At 49.3% G+C, this 15893-nt stretch overlaps 6 protein-coding genes across 6 annotated transcripts; 3 read left to right on the top strand and 3 right to left on the bottom strand.

The window, feature by feature from the left end:
* Window positions 1–6: 6 nt before the first annotated feature.
* On the top strand, window positions 7–1740 carry CONPUDRAFT_73188 (uncharacterized protein; the record flags this gene model as incomplete). The annotated part of the gene is made up of 4 exons (XM_007770139.1): window positions 7–351; window positions 410–502; window positions 557–1532; window positions 1640–1740. The coding sequence occupies 4 exons, from the start codon at window positions 7–9 to the stop codon at window positions 1738–1740; spliced, it is 1515 nt and encodes a 504-aa protein (XP_007768329.1).
* A 689-nt stretch (window positions 1741–2429) lies between these two features.
* On the bottom strand, window positions 2430–3220 carry CONPUDRAFT_73187 (uncharacterized protein; the record flags this gene model as incomplete). The annotated part of the gene is made up of 4 exons (XM_007770138.1): window positions 2430–2470; window positions 2599–2700; window positions 2766–3041; window positions 3097–3220. The coding sequence occupies 4 exons, from the start codon at window positions 3218–3220 to the stop codon at window positions 2430–2432; spliced, it is 543 nt and encodes a 180-aa protein (XP_007768328.1).
* A 1636-nt stretch (window positions 3221–4856) lies between these two features.
* Window positions 4857–5562, bottom strand: CONPUDRAFT_154005 (uncharacterized protein; the record flags this gene model as incomplete). Its single annotated transcript, XM_007770605.1, has 4 exons — window positions 4857–4888; window positions 4936–5025; window positions 5078–5410; window positions 5481–5562. The coding sequence occupies 4 exons, from the start codon at window positions 5560–5562 to the stop codon at window positions 4857–4859; spliced, it is 537 nt and encodes a 178-aa protein (XP_007768795.1).
* A 2494-nt stretch (window positions 5563–8056) lies between these two features.
* Window positions 8057–9515, bottom strand: CONPUDRAFT_73186 (uncharacterized protein; the record flags this gene model as incomplete). The annotated part of the gene is made up of 4 exons (XM_007770137.1): window positions 8057–8850; window positions 8999–9255; window positions 9306–9392; window positions 9421–9515. The coding sequence occupies 4 exons, from the start codon at window positions 9513–9515 to the stop codon at window positions 8057–8059; spliced, it is 1233 nt and encodes a 410-aa protein (XP_007768327.1).
* A 2583-nt stretch (window positions 9516–12098) lies between these two features.
* Window positions 12099–12956, top strand: CONPUDRAFT_43134 (uncharacterized protein; the record flags this gene model as incomplete). Its single annotated transcript, XM_007770004.1, has 4 exons — window positions 12099–12305; window positions 12367–12445; window positions 12501–12829; window positions 12885–12956. Coding segments are annotated over 4 exons (687 nt in total), but the record flags the coding sequence as incomplete, so codon positions are not given.
* A 1763-nt stretch (window positions 12957–14719) lies between these two features.
* CONPUDRAFT_144222 (uncharacterized protein) lies at window positions 14720–15858 on the top strand (the record flags this gene model as incomplete). Its single annotated transcript, XM_007770604.1, has 6 exons — window positions 14720–14789; window positions 14842–14857; window positions 14891–15125; window positions 15176–15254; window positions 15288–15643; window positions 15699–15858. The coding sequence occupies 6 exons, from the start codon at window positions 14720–14722 to the stop codon at window positions 15834–15836; spliced, it is 894 nt and encodes a 297-aa protein (XP_007768794.1). The 3' UTR covers window positions 15837–15858.
* Window positions 15859–15893: the final 35 nt, after the last annotated feature.

The raw sequence follows: 15893 nt of genomic DNA, 5'->3' as shown, positions 1-15893 counted from the left end.
GACAAGATGGCAAGTGGCTGTGTTGAACACGTGTCGGCGCACAAATATTCCCATGTTCTAGAGTCTACTAAGAGCATAGCCACTGAGCCCAGTGTATCTCAGCTGCTCCTGTCCACTCCGATGCATCCCGCTTTGCAAGTAGCAGAGCTACAAAGCCTGGTCGCCTCTTTCGTTGAAGACAAATCAAGCCTTTCCAATCTTGCCAGAGTCAACAAGTCTTTCAAAGAGCCTGCGCTTGACGCCCTTTATGCGCATATCGACTGTCTCGCGAGCTTTATTGGGTGTTTGCCTCGAGATCTATGGGTTTTGAAGGTGGATCCAACGCACAGTTTTGGCGCGAATCGGAAATTAGTAAGTCCAGTTCTAACTAAAGAGTGACGATGCCCCGTGCAAACATGTCGCTTGCCAGGTGCTCACTCGTCAGTTGACAAAAAGAGACTGGAACGTCTTGGTTTCATACACTGCGCGGATTATCACCCTCAAAGAAAACTTCAGGGGAGAGGTATGCCGCTCACGGATATTCCTCTCAAACGAAGCCTGCGATGCACTTCGTCAGGGTCCAATCCCAGTCCTCTTTCCTAAATTGCGCTCGCTCGACGTACACGTGGTTGAAGGGGCTCACTATGCACTAGTGGCTTCCACCCTTCTTGGTCCCCAACTCATACATCTCAGAGTAGAGGATAGAAACCGCCGCCAAGACGCCTTTCTCACTTACGCCCCAAAGCTTGCTATCACCAGCCCTTTAATGCAGAACATCCAGCTACCCTCCCGAACCACTTACCCAGATGCGTCCCTTGCTATGTCGGAGACCTTGAAGTCCTGGAAGAACCTTTGCTCCGTTAATTGTGGACCCTTGGATGATAACGTCATCACCCACCTCAGCGATCTCCCTCATCTTCACACGCTGGCCGTGTACGCGGCTCAGTCCTCCCACTGGATAAACTCGACGTGTACTGCGTTATTGCGGAGCTTGAAGACGTTGAGGATATCGACAGATTGTGGTACCACAGCTGTGCGAGTCCTTGAGCGTCTTCTTTCTGACCCACGCCCTTCTCGTTCATCCAGTTGGCATGTCGGGCTCACAAGCATTCATTGCTCAACCCTAGATCCCACTTCATTCCACGCCTTTGCCACAGTTCTCCAGCGTACGTGCTCTGACGACCTTTCATCTATCGAGATGTCGGGCCAGGGACTCTTCCAAGAGGAAGAAGAAGATAAAACTCCCTTCAACCTTTACGAGACACTCACCTCCCTGTCATCATTCAACAACCTCGCCGACATCTATCTCGAGACTCCTTACACTCCAATGACACTGTCTACCGATCAGCTGCTCGAACTAGCCCCTCGTTGGCCACGCTTAGAGACCCTGCATGTCAATCCCCTCCAACACCCTATCACGTTCTCCGCCCTCGTCGACCTCATACGTTCTCTCCCCGTCGCAACCGAGGTCTCCGTTGCTGCAATCATTTCGCTCTCAGACCTCACCTTCTTCACGGCTACTGCGTCCTTACACCTGGCGTTCTCCCGGATAGGTTGACCTGCAGCGCCGAGCTCCGATCGGCACTTTGCGCCGTCGCAGAAGACGTTGCTAGGCTCATGCTCGGCCTTGTACCTCGTATATGTTCTCGACGTGATATAGACGATGTGGAGCCCGTGGAAGACTACGAAGACGGCGATTTTTGGGACCTGGTATTCTCATCTCAGGAAGCTATCAGAGAGCTGTCTCACAGGGGGATTTAACGCACCATTGTAGTTGGGTGATCTGGTGAACGTCTAGTACACATGACTTGGTCTTTGAAGGTAAAATAGTGGCATTTAGAAGATGTGTCTAGCTCCAATGTGTCTGTGTTTGCTTCGGAAGGATAAAACATGACGGATATTCTCAATTCCCTCATTAATGATATTCCCCTCCTGTTATACTCTCATCCGAGACGGTGAAGAGCCGGGTCTGGCAGCGCTATAAAGTAACAAACCAAGACCGCGAAAATCAGTAAGGGAAAGCAGCATAGGATTGGGCGTCGATTACCTGTACCAAGTACTCCGACTCGGCTATCTAGCTACTCAGCGGGCGGTTTGATACTGCGGCCAGCGGTCACATGGCGATGAATGGAAGCATTTCCAACTGACGCTTGCGCCACTACCCCAAAACGTTTCAACCCCAACCAGCGAGAGCAGTCGTTCATCGTTTCACACAGCCGGCGGATATGCATGCCTTCAACGTGTTTTTGGATTCTGGCTGCTGTCCGAACCCTGAGCGAGGTCACCTTTTAAGTACTGCCGTAGTCAAGCATTATCAAGAGAACAAAGGTCAAGGGGCTTAAAAATATGCGATTATGCGTTGCGAGCGAACATTCTACTAGTTGAAATGCTATGGTGTGATCTAAGTTTGGTACTGTAAAGTGTTTTAATGAATGAGAAATATGAATTGATTAGCGTTGAGGGCGTATTCCAGCACCCCGGAACTTGAAAACTAGACGTTTCATTGAGTGTTTTTTTTTCGTTGCAATCCTAACCTTGCCGCTATATTCAATGACGCACACGAGCTTTTTTCGTCGTAAGATACTTATCAAAATACGGTCACATAGAAGTATCTCTTACCTGCCGGTGGATACTGTACGTCCTCCGCAGGTGCCTGAGGCTCTAAGGAAGACAGAGATCCGCGAGATTCATGTGGGGGCCTTGAATCAGGTTGCCCCACATCTGCACATGGCAGCGTTTCATCCGTCGGCTACTCAATTTTCATTTAAGAGTGCGGTAGGACTTACCGGCAGTCGTGACTGGCGACATCATGGTGCTACATCCTTCCGTGTCAGCCGTGCTGACGTCTGTCGTAGAACAATAATGAGGTGGCGCTGCCTCGTATTGTGGAAGGTATTCCTCGGACCCAGTGCCCGATTCTTCACGAACACGTGCACCGGCCCTGGGAGGTGTGAAATGCGCTGGTGCAGCAAGAATTAAGTTCGGGGAAGCAGTGACTGGGGTACGGGCGAAGGGGCTTTTGGAGAGGAGGATGATCAGGACAACGATGAAGAGGAAGGCCACTATTCATATGAATTAAACGTGAATGTGGGATAGTTCAACATGGCGACTACTCACAGACAGCCGCGATGATTTCTCCGACCTCCGAAGCACCATTGAAGCCGCCGGAAGGGAGTGCCATGGCTATGTGTATGGTGAGGAGAGATGTGATAATCGCAGTGAATGAGGTAACTGCGAACATAGAGAGGACAAGGTTCAACTCAGGAAGAGCGAAGCGGTAGTGTGGTATCCAGAGTATGCCATATTTAAGACTTATGGTCTAGCACATTGAAATGAACGTGCTGTGGTAACTGGCCCTGTCTTTACAGCAACTTGAAGATTCATGGAAAGTTCGATTAGAGAGCGCACCGCCTTTGCAAGGAAGCCTTCAGTGTAATCAGAGGTGTCTTGACTTTGTTGGCGAGTCAAGGCTGATGAGAGGTCACCCCGGAGGAAATAATGGTGAGCAGCAGGATGAACCTATCACTGCTCGAGAGCAGAGCCGCGGACCTCGTCGCCTGCACAGTACGAGTTGCGCAATGGGGACCATGGGCCTGACGATCTGGACGGGTGTCAATGGGTCAGCTCGGAATCTTCTAGCTGTTTTTCCCTAAGTGGAAACCACTTTGCGCCTGGTCCTCATCTGCATCCGCTCCACGTGGTTGTTGGCGGACGTCTTTATTTGTATATCGGGCGCCCCTGTTTGTGCAGGTTTGTGCAAGCATGGCCCCTGGACAATTAAGGAACAGAATTTTGGCATTGATGCAGAGGGTGATACACGACTCATTATCACACTTGTGATATTATGTAGCGCGCAGCCTGATGAATGAATTATTACCCGGCATAACAAGTAGCGCTGAACTCCTACTCTTTCAGTCTGTGAGTAGTCGTTCGACCTGTTCATCAGATCCTCAGACTCAGAGCGCAGAAGCGGTGGTGTTACAGAGCTCTTCTTCTGCTGGAAACCCTTGGTGTGATCCAGAATGTAGCCTACTTTGAGCTTAACAATAACATAGAAGATGACAACTTCGAGTTCCGAACCGGGGTTGCGTTAGGTCTCACGAAACCTTCCACAGCATCCTGCCCACATTTTCATCTGTTTTCTGTGCGAATATTCAGTAATCAGTGCGGAACTACACATTTACTAGCGCGGCCGCTCGAGTGGGACACAAAAGGAAACAGAGATGGGCGCCACATTTGGGGCACTTGTCAAGCATGATCTTATCCTCAGATATTTCGACAGCTCCTCGGCAGACGGAACATTCGCCAGAAATTTCGGGAAAGTAACGGTTTTCGCCACGTCATGGGCAGCGAGCTCGGGAAGGGCCATGTTGCACGGAGATATGGTCTAGTATCCATCTCTTGGCATAACTTCGGCACATCGCTTTGTCGGGAGCCTGTTCGAACTGTCTGGCACATCTGTTACATGGCCATCGAGTCCATGAAGACCGAGAGAAAACTCTCGAGTTGAAGTAATCTTCAAGCCAAGCATTCGAGTAACCGGTTTAACTGACGCTGTAAGTATACTAAGGTATTGGTGCGTAAGCACACAGCATAGTATGTACAGTGTATAGCATGTGTTGGGTGCATCTAGCGAGTGACTCGGCGCGAATGGGACGTTACAAAGCAACAGCAGTGAATGGTAACATTACATAAAAGTTCAGATCGAGGTGTACACCCTCAGATAAGGTCCAAAAAGGAATCGTGAGCATGAAGATGCCTGAACGGCAGAGGGAGTGATAATTGCGCAACACGGATCGGTTATAGGCTCTCAAGAAGATCTAGGGATATCGGGGTATCCATTTGATGGTCGACGCGCAGAGTCGCCTGCAACTGGTTTAGACAGCGCGGGAGGTGGCGGCGTGATACACTGCAAACGGGCTTTAGAATTTTACTGTGACGGAATAGTGATCTCACCGTTCGCGGGGTATTGAACGGGGGTCGCGGCCATTGAAATCGGAGACAAAGCGACGTCGCTGCCGCCGGAAGACCTAAAGGTAGTCGACCCTAATTTAAGCTGCGATGAGTGACGTCAACCACGTGACTGATTGTAGCCTACCAGATGGAGATCCGATCGAAGCGGACCGAGCAACTTCCGCTCCGTAATCCGGGGAGAGCTTGGGATCACACAGGTCCAGGCCGTACGGGGGCACAGTAGCTGCGCAACGAGGAGCATGCACGACTGCACCTGGTGCAGCCACGAGGGGAAAGCTGCGAGCTGCAAGAGTTAATCCAGGCTTCGGTCCTTCGGTGTGCAGCTCCACGGAGGACTGGGTGTGGAGGAAGGATAGGCAGGCATCGCTTGTGGCAGGGAGCCTGCAAAGAATGCTCGGACGACCGGTGAACACCCTGGCAAAGTATAGGACTAAGATGATCACGAGGGCGAGGATTGCTGGCCAAGGAGTTGAACATGATGTTAGCTATGGCACGCTCTCGTCGGCGACAGCCAACTCGACACACACCAATTGCCGCGATGGCCTTACCGGCAGTAGCAGTGTCTTGCTTTTCCTCTTCTGAGACGTAGATGAAAGTGGAAGGGGACATAGTACGAGGAATGTGGTTAAACTTTGCCTGAGCGGGACACAAGGAGGGAGAATAGTGTCGGAAAATACATGGGGGAGGAAGGCCCGTTTGGCAGTGGGGGACGTATTTTAAGTGCGTACAGCGAGAGAGACCCAAGAGGGAGGCAGTACCATGGTTTCCTTTCTTGTTCACAACGAATTTGGAAGAGAGTCCGGGAACTTCCAGAAACGGTGAATATACTGAAGGCGATGAAGCCCGACCAAAGCCCGAGGTGACGCAGCCAGAGCATATACCTATAACATTTCTTATATTTATCACAAATATATGTAGCTCAAATGTAGGTATGCATGCTGCCAATCCGCGAGTTGAAGTAATATAAGACCAAAGGTCCATTAAAGATTATATCGGCTGTCGTTCTGTTGCTCCAAAGTGAACCACGCTCCACATGTCTGACACTATGTAGCGGGCGTGTGAACTAGTTCACAATAAAGAAAACACAAATGCCAGCTTATGTAGAAACAGGTCGACAGATAGAAAGAATGGTCCGGTTTATCAGGCCGAAGTGCGGCTCAAGCTTAAGGCCAAAAACGGGCGTAGACACAAGTTGCCTGGGGTCTAGTATCTTCAAGTGGTTGCGAGCGACGAGGTTGGAAGCTTGTGTAGGGATAAAATGGGCAGAACCCACCATAAGCCCGAGCCGCCGTGAAGCCCACAGCTGCACGATCCACACATAATACGCACCAGAAGGATAGAGCTCGATAATTGTTGATTACACAGCTGAGACTATGACATATCAGCACCCTGAAGCGCTGCATATTTACCCTGCACCTATCAAGATGGGCGCTTATATACGGCTGCTGAAGTCGCTGAAATACCGCCAAGAAATAGTGGGCAATGTATCCATCCGAAATATAAGTGTAGACGTGGCTATGGGTATAATAAGATCTACCGTGGTGAAGATAGTGTTTTAAAATGAACGGATAAATGTGATGAGATGATAGTGGATGGAGATGTAGGGCTCATAGAGGCATGATGAAAGTCTATGCGAAGAAAATCAAAATCGAAGAAAATGCAAAATACGAAACATCCAGCTCAGCTGGACAATGATTGTAAAAGACATCACACATAATTTGTGCAATTCTAATCTGTTTTTAGCATAAGCTCATTGCAAAACCGAGGTCCCTGGACTATAGTACTCACGTTGAGTGTGATGACATTATACACTTTCCCCTACGAGCTCTCAAGAGGGATCAAGCGTCTTGTGTGCGTCTCTCAACACCACCAATCGATTTTCACCAAGGTTTATGGATAAATGGCTAGCCGGTCAGGCATACGTCACAAGACGATCATAAAGAAAACTGGTAGAACTCACCAGCTTCGCCTGCATGCATAGAACCATACCCTTCCCTATCAACAGCCTCGATGTTCTCCCTGGAACAGTAGCCTGGAGGCGGCGGCTCATATTGCGGAAGGAAATCTTCAGAGTTACTGCTAGTTCCTTGGCGAGAACGACCAGTTTCGCGATGAGCTTCAACGTGGGTCTGTGGATTGGGGTTGGGCGTAGTAGAGCTGGGTGGGCGGGCAAGGAACACAGTGCAGAATAAAACAACGAGAACGAAGACAAGGATTAAAGCAACTACTATCAAAATTAATGTGAGACCGACCAGCACTGGATGTGGGTAAGAGGGACTCACAGAGTGCAGTCACGATATTCCTCCTACCTCCGCGGCGCCCGAGATGACTTGAGAGGAAGCGGCCATAGGAGAGAACTCTACGAACGTCGCCGCTGAGACGACGTCAAGTGTGCGGGTCTATGGTTTGCAGCCGAACGAAGGTCATCCAGTGGGTCTTCCTATGAAGAGCATGTTGGTATATATCATGTGACCGCCTTAAGAGAATGGCTGTACTGCAGGGTAAGCTACCAGTGAAGCTGTGGGGGGATAGCGCCTAACCAGGACTGCGCAACTTACAAATATTCTAAAAAGACCCGACATGGCGCTAAAAGCCGGTGCGGGTCATCCGACAAGGTCGTTGAAGCAGAATCGCTGAGATTTACAGAGAGTAGTTACCGCGGGAGAGGGAAGACAGCAATATACGAGGCGCGGGTAGTTCAACCGTGACTCTGACGTGCTTTATATGTATAAACACCAGCGCGCCAAATCTATCCTGGATTAGGTATCAATGTGGGCACGTTACGTATTTCTATTCAGAGACCGCAGTATTAACGTGCTTATCTGGTGTCGAACGTTCCGAGGGAACCATCACGTCGTCCAAACGCACTGCATATCATCACCGCCGCGGATCTGGACACAACAAAATAACGACAAAATGCACGTTCATCGCTATCCAAAACGACAAAGTAGGTACACCAGTACCCATGTAACTAAAATGATATCCGGCTCGTTTAATCCGTCCTTGACGGTGGTAAGGTTGACGATATCAGTGAGACCGCAAGACTCTCCTTTAACGCACGCCCATTTGGTCTGAGTGACTTCCTGAGGAAGATATGTCGACCCTAGCTTGAAGGAAGGCAAAGGGTGTGCGTGCCGTTGAACTCGAGCTCCGAGCCGAGGTCACGCTCGACATGGCCACCGAGCGGGCGCTCTGACCCAATGGTCATGGGCTCTATGACGGTGCACTTGAATTTAGAGCCGGAGGAGCCAGATTCTTCCGTGTTGTACAAGTCGTAGAGACGGTAAAGAATGTCGCCGACGTAGTAGACATCAGTCGAAGATGCGCTGGAGGTGGACAACTCGTATGTGTTCCAAGCATCCCAGAGACCTTCGAGAACTTCGGAGTAGATGCTGCGCTTTAGGTTGACGAAGCCGCTCCCCTCAGGCATATCCTGGTATTCGGGAGGGACGATAGCAATGATGTCATAGTAGATGCTACGCTTGGAGGAGCCAGAGCTGGACGACTGGGAAGACTGGTACTCGTTCCAAAGGTCCCAGAGATCCTCGACGACTTCGCTAGGGATGCTGAGTTTGGCCTCAATGGGGCCTAGCTGCTGGATAATGTTTTGGAGGGAGGGAGAGAGGTAGGATATGTCGCTGCGTTTGAGTGCGCCAGTGTCGTTGACCCAAAGAGGCTCGTGCGTAGCGGGGCTAACGGGGATGTAGCTGACGGGATGGAACAGTGTGGAGTCGTCAGCAAATCTTTCCCGAGCACTGGAGTCACCATCGCTCCCGCTACCCTCGACCTCATTGTAGACCCATTCTCCACCTTCCATGTCATAGGGGAGGAGTTTAAGGATAGGTTTCCAGGGAACTGAGCGTGCTTCGGGCGCGCTTGGCTGGCACCGCGCTTGAACTGCGACGTGAGCGAGCCAATGAATGTCCGGATCTCGGATTCGAGCGAAGAGAGGTCACGCTTCGAGGCGCTGCTTCCGTCGCTGTTAGTCTCGGACTCGTACCATTGGTACACGTCATTGATACCGCTGACCACGGATGAAACTGACGACCAGGGATGCGGCCCCGGGCGGACAGAGAACTACTGTCCGGTTCGGCACTGCGCTTGAGCGGACTGAACAGTCCATCGAGAATCTGCATGATATCGCCTCCAGCGGAGTCTCGTTTCATGTTGCCGCCTAGGATGACATCAAGGATACCGTCAAGTGCATCCTGGACATCTTGACCTACACCGCGTTTGGAAGCTGCGTTCCCCGATGCGTTCCCCGACGCACCGAAGAGGTCATCAAGGAGGGGTATTGTTGCACTTTGTAAGATGTTAGCAATGCAGTTGTCTACAAGGAGAGAGAAACTGACTTGACAAGCTGAACAAGGGAGTCGACAAGGGAGTCGGCAGCTCCAGTCGTATTCCCAGTCGTAGTGACGTTCAGAGACCTCGAGGCACTGCAAACAATGATCAATATGGGAGAACTGTAAAGATTGATTGCGCGCATGGTGTAGGGGCAGCGTTCGTCGAAGTGAGCAGAACAGGGAAACGATGGGAGCGAAAGCAGCGATGGTCTTCATGGTGTCTTGAAAGGATATAAGAGGATGGAACGAGTGTAAATTAGGAGTTTTAAGAATGTATTAAATGAGAGTATAGAAGGACAATAAGCGGCTAGAAAAGGTCATGAGTAAATGTATACGATTGGACTCGATGGGGATTGTGCTCACCGGACCAGCACCTGATTGAGCCAGAAAATGAATATGAGTAGGGGCTGAAGCGCTGAAGAACAACAGCTGCATATGCATGCGCTTTTATACACGTGAGCATGGCGTGAACCCACAATATTTAGAACTGAGACGCGTTTCATCCTGTATAACAAAAATATCAACGAAGCCCACCAAAAGCTGTACACGACGCGAAACATACGCCGGCCCGGACCGAGCATCAAAACCCATTGTAACACTAGTTGTTTTTCTAAATCAAGAGACGGTGAAGACGTTCACTGACGCGTCCAACCTCAAATCCAAGTTGAAGTCATGATGTACTAGGCAGTATACGCATGCATGACCACTGAGTCCCTTCTACGCGCGAACGACGTAGGCTGACAATTAACCTTCTGGTTTCAAGGACGGATTTGATGATCAGAAACCGCTCACATGGGCAAAACATCGATGAACGTATGAACCAAGGATCCAGTTGCATCATCGACGCCTTGGAACATGACGCGGGATGCACCATCCTACCGACCTCGTTGAGTCTTCGTCGGATTGAGAGCTTGCTGAGTGTTCACTACGCATGAGGCATGATAAGGATACAAGGGCTAGCTCGATCGGATGGTGCTGAAGATGCCATTAGAGTTTGGTTAGAGGAGTCTGGCACGCGCGGGAAGAATAGCCGAAAAGCAGCCGAACGGTCGGGAGATCTCGGGAGATGTTGACGCGTTCTGGCAATTGTTTCCCACGAGCTCATTTAGCGCCCGCCGTACTTGGGCGATTAATGCATGACACCAGTCGACTTCAGCTTCAGCGTCCACTGACTCCACTCACCATCATCTGCGATCCCCCTGGGCGCCATCATTGAACACAACGCATCCATAATCAGAGGCGCTAATTAAATCAAATAACCTTTGCTTTAGTAGAAGTCCCTCTCGCCAGGTTTGCAACTAGAAGATGTCTCGAGACTCGGCGCTTGAAGAAAGGCTTGACGTCTGGCGAGGATGCTGACACCATCTCTAATCTCCTGTGGTGGTTCCGCCGTGATTATATATTGCTTCAGGTGCCAGAGAATGGCCCGTGTCTCGACAAGCTCCCATACTCGTGAGTACCTTCGATATCTGGTGTTGATGACGTATCACCCACAGACGTCTATACAAACACAGCTGACCGCCCCTAATTAGGATAAATATTGTTCGTGTATACATGTACACTTCCTCTAATGTATTCTCTGAGATGAAGTTACTGGGCTCCTACACGCGACAAGGGTTTGGCCGTAATATCCATGTGCGTGGTCCTGTTGTTCTGCCACTTGTCATTTATCCCTAAACGTTTAAACACGTACTTACACTGAGACTCTGAAGCTAACGGGTACCGCTTCAGCTAGCCATGGTGCAATACGCATTTTTTATACCATAACTTCTTAAAGGTTGAATCCGGGCTGCAGAAGTCGAGTTTGTATACCAAGAATTGCGGCGAATGATAGCCAGTGGCACGCCACACCATAGGATGTCAGTCCAAGCGATCCATCGTCCATTAAGATGTTCAATTGGCGAGATGAAGTTTCAGCATGATCCTTCTTCACCGTTCCATTACACTTCGCGGATAGCCGGTTCCTGCCAGTGAGTGCAAGCCCATGAGGGTGCAATATGACATGGCTATATGGCATTTCATCACCGATAACTACAAACTCCCATGATAGATAGTTTTGGACTTATGATGGTGCGGCACAGTGTCACTGATGTTGCAAGTGACAAGGTTTGTTATCTAAGATAAGCCAGTACAGGTGATCCTACCAGGCATCCGAAAGTAGGCAATGCCCCTGGTGTTAACGTGACGTCGACTGGTAGGGCTTAATCTACTTCATGTGCCTGGATCTGGAGTAAGAGGTCCCATCGCAACAGGCGTATACTCAACGTTTCTGTGGCTGCTTTCTTATTCTGCTTTCTTCTTAGATTACCTTAGTTTTGGACCCGACGCGCCCGCATATCGGTACTCCACAGTCCGAACGTGATTTTGGATACAGCAGCGAGAATGAGCCCTTATCAGACGCTCGCGAACAATGGGATTAACTGTATCGTGGACGAACTTCATCAGCTTGCTAGTGCAGAGGCAGTTATTTCAACTCCACCATCACTTGGACATAGGGACGATACTTCATCGCATCACCTCGCACGCACCGCATGGGATAGCCCCTCTAGCAGTTTAAAGGCGAGTCGTCTCGGCTTTGCTTCTAGTAAGCAAGATGGATTCAACGGAACTCGTGTTAGAAGTTAGCACCTATGTCGGAAACGCTCTTATATCCATTCTATATGGTACGTCCGATTTGCTCAACGTTGGCTAATACCATGAGTCGGAGCTCAGTAAAAGTTAGGTGCCGATGTTTGCATTTACTTCACATCCGTGTACCTTTTCATCAAGAAGAAGACACACTATCATGCATGGACGACTTTCTATATCATCTATGGCGGGGTGTTACTGCTGATGATGACCATATACATCGTAGTTAACCAGTACTTCGGACAGCTTCTCTGGATAGTATACCGAGATGTTCCTGGCGGACCACCCACTTGGTTTTCGGACAACATCAACTCTTGGTTGTATGTCCTCGGTAGCGCGGTAGCTGCTGTTGCGAACGCAATGGGAGATGGTCTTATGGTAAATCCTTTCATTACATTCTCTATGGGAGTTGTCGCGGAAGCTCAATAATCGATTTCAGCTTCACCGTTGCTACATTATCTGGGATACAGATATCCGATCCACAATTGTTCCTTTCATGATATACGTCTGCACTATTAGTAAGCCGTATTAATCCCGGCCTTCTAACGACGTTCTAACATGATATCCATCTAGCATCCTCCGCAGTCACAGTTGTGTACAGCGCATTGCCAAATGGTAACATCTGGAAGGGAGTGGCTGTCGACCTTGATATTCTTTGGGTGGCATCAACAGCCTCATTCAATTTGGTCGTCACTGGAATGATCTGCTATCGCATTGTTACATTCTCGCGGATGCACAAACACACCATGTCCCACGAAGCTCTCAAGACCTATACTGGTGTAGTGTCCATAATTGTTGAAGCCACCATTCCGTTTACCGTTCTTGGAGTGGCATACCTGGTAGTCCAAGTTTATAATAGCGGGTCGGAGGCTGCGCTCGCGGACGTGTGGTGCTGTTTTTGTGTACGTACTTAATCTTGCTACAATTGAAAGTGTTGGAACTAAACTCAGATAATAGGCTCTGTCGCCACAACTAATCATACTTCGAATTGCCATGGGCTTGGCGTGGTCCAAAAACACAGTGGACGAAGTAACCGCACATTGGTTGGTCGCGCCAAACCCTGAGGTCAAAACGGAGATCCCCGCATGGAGTGTTCCGCATGAACTGTGCTAGCGCCTTATATCACGCCCCATTGATAGGCGCATCGCTCACAGTGCTTTCCGCATTATACATTACCTTTTTCCCCTTCGTTCCTCAAATTTTGTATCAAGTACACATAGCTTGATTTCGTCATTTGATACTTGCCTCTATATTTCATAATCCTGAATCATATTGTTCCCGTAGAATCGATCCAGGGCCTTTGCCCTTTGGGCCCAAGGAGAAAGAAAATAAATGTCCTCAAAACATCCAAGGCCGTATAATTGTACAGAGATATCCGTACTGCAGTCATGGTCTTTAAACTACCCACCGATGCTCACATTACAAGCAATAAAGCACCGGAGACTCTCTTCCATTTTTTGTTATGTCTTCGCTTCAGGCTCAGGTTGCTATGCATACCAGTATTTGATCAAGTATCCAAATGTAAATGGCAAGGCGCGTAGTAGTCTTGTGATACGAGCGGTGTTCGGGTTTGCACTGGTTGGTAACAATAAGCAGCCTCAAACTGGAGACATATGTACTCAATTTTGCCAGACGTGTTCAGCGCCGTCCAGTCTAACCAGTCGCATGGCTCAGCGCTCATGGGAGATACAACACCTTCCGCCAAACAGACGGGAGGATCCGCTTATCCGGTAGCTGGGGAGCCGAAGCAGCTCTATGATAGGATGTTCTTTCCGCGGGGAAATTAAGCCATGGAGTCAGTATCCTCTCGTAAAGAACGGGTCGGATGAAGATTACAAGGGCATCGAACGTTCTAGATGAAGGGAACACTGGCTGGGAGATTGTCAAATCTGGATTTCGGGAAATGCCGTGTCAAAGCTTCGGCGTTTTTTTGTTGCTTAGCGCTGGTCGCAGAGCATCTTAGACGTCATCGTTTTCACGACCACCCTCAAACTGTGCAGTATCGTTTCTGGTGGACGACTCCAAGATACGATGTGGTAGGGGCATCAGTCAATTTTCTGACCTATATCCACAGCTTAACACCACTTGGGCTTTCCCGACCCTAAGCGCCCCAAAAAATCTTAATCACCAAACCATCGTGTTGGCGGCTCCTCATGAGGAACAGCTTTTGTCACTTCCGTTGATCTGGATCACATCGCTACTTCTCATAGCGAGCAGTTTTTTTTCTGTATCTTGTTCGCTTCAGCTTAGGTACCAACAAGGGTAGCATGTGCTGCAGACGCACGCCAGTCAGCCACGTTGTGCGAAGGACCGGACATCCAAAAGTGATCACTTCCCCTGATATGTTCCTCTTCAAGTACTTCCCAAGGTCAGACAGTAAGGCGGTCTCCATGTACCAAGCGTTCAGCTGCGTCATCACAGTGGAATCCCTGTAGACTTGACATGTCGGTCGTTGAGAACGTCAAAATCAGTGTACTTTTCGCCTATCAATGGGCCTTTACGTCGCGGTAAGGCAAAGAAGCCTAGCACGAAGACAAGCTTACACAGCATCCTTGCATCTGATGGATCAACATTAACCCCTGAAATCCTCGTTCCGATTGGGCACGGGCTGCCTCTTGAGCTCATCGTCCCGTGTATCCCTGCCAACCCCCGGCCCGGGAGACGAGCCCCACGCGCCGCCAGATTCAGGGTATTCCGCGATCCGCTCTTCGAACAGCATTTGAAGGAGGTATAAAATATATCTGATAACAACCCCATACTTTACCGATATTGACATTCAAAGCCTCGCTAACATGGCCTCCCAGGAGCTCCAGCTGGAAATCAGCACATACGTTGGGAATGCTCTCTTATCATTCCTGTATGGTAAGCAGGGTCTACGTTGTAGCATATGGAACATATGCTGACTTACCGACAGGCGTGCATCTATGTATGTATGTCATGACGGTGTACCTTCTTATCAAAAGACAGAAGCCCAGTCGCGGCTGGGTGCTATTCTACATTGCATATGGTGGAATTCTTTTATTGATGATAACTATCTACGTTGCGACTATCCAAGTCTTTGGTTTACTCTTGTGGATTATCGATAGGGGCACACCAGGAGGACCACCGATTTGGCTACATAATAACAAGAGCAGTTGGCTTGGTGTGCTTGCCTCAGCAACAACGACAGTATCCAACATGATGGGCGATGGTCTCATGGTGCGAATTGCTCCGAGTTATCCTGAATATTGACGGTAAATCTGTTTTAGCTTCGTCGCTGCTTCATTATACTGCAAGGAGAACGTTACTATCTTGTTCTACCTGCCTTACTATACGCGGGAACTTTCGGTTAGTTTAATCTGATATTCATGTTTTGGTCAGAACACACTAGAGACACCCTCAATATAGTGTCATCGATCGCTACTGTCATAGAAGATGCTGGGCCTTCAAGTAATGACTGGGCCACTACTCTTATGCCGTGGGACATCGCCTGGATAGTTTGCACAGCATCCTTCAACGGCATTGTGACGGCCTTGATTTGCTATCACATCATCAAGACTAATCGGGCAGCCAACGCTAGCGCATCTGTCGCGCTCCTTCAACGGCACACAGGCGTTGTATCCATGATGGTCGAGGGCACCATACCGTTCACTGTTCTCGGGATCGCTTTTGTTATATCCGAAGCATGCGAGAGCGTTTCTCAAATTTGCATCTCGCGCGTATGGACCTGTTTCTGTGTAAGCATCGCGCTGCGTTTCTCTGTAGAAATGTTTTAACGTCGATGGCGTTTAGGTCCTGTCGCAACAGTTCATCATTATGCGCATCGCCATGGGTTTGGCCTGGTCTAAAACCACTGAGGCGGAACTGTCCGTGAATGTCGCAACGAAACTTGGAGACCTCAATAAGCTGGAACTTCGGATGCTAGAATAAGACATTTAACACCTTAGAGAATATTACCACTTCGATGAGATGATTCTTACAGAATGG

This window comes from Coniophora puteana, assembly GCF_000271625.1.
Source record: "Coniophora puteana RWD-64-598 SS2 unplaced genomic scaffold CONPUscaffold_6, whole genome shotgun sequence".
Classification (NCBI taxonomy): domain Eukaryota; kingdom Fungi; phylum Basidiomycota; class Agaricomycetes; order Boletales; family Coniophoraceae; genus Coniophora; species Coniophora puteana.
This window is presented reverse-complemented; position numbering and strand designations above follow the sequence as displayed.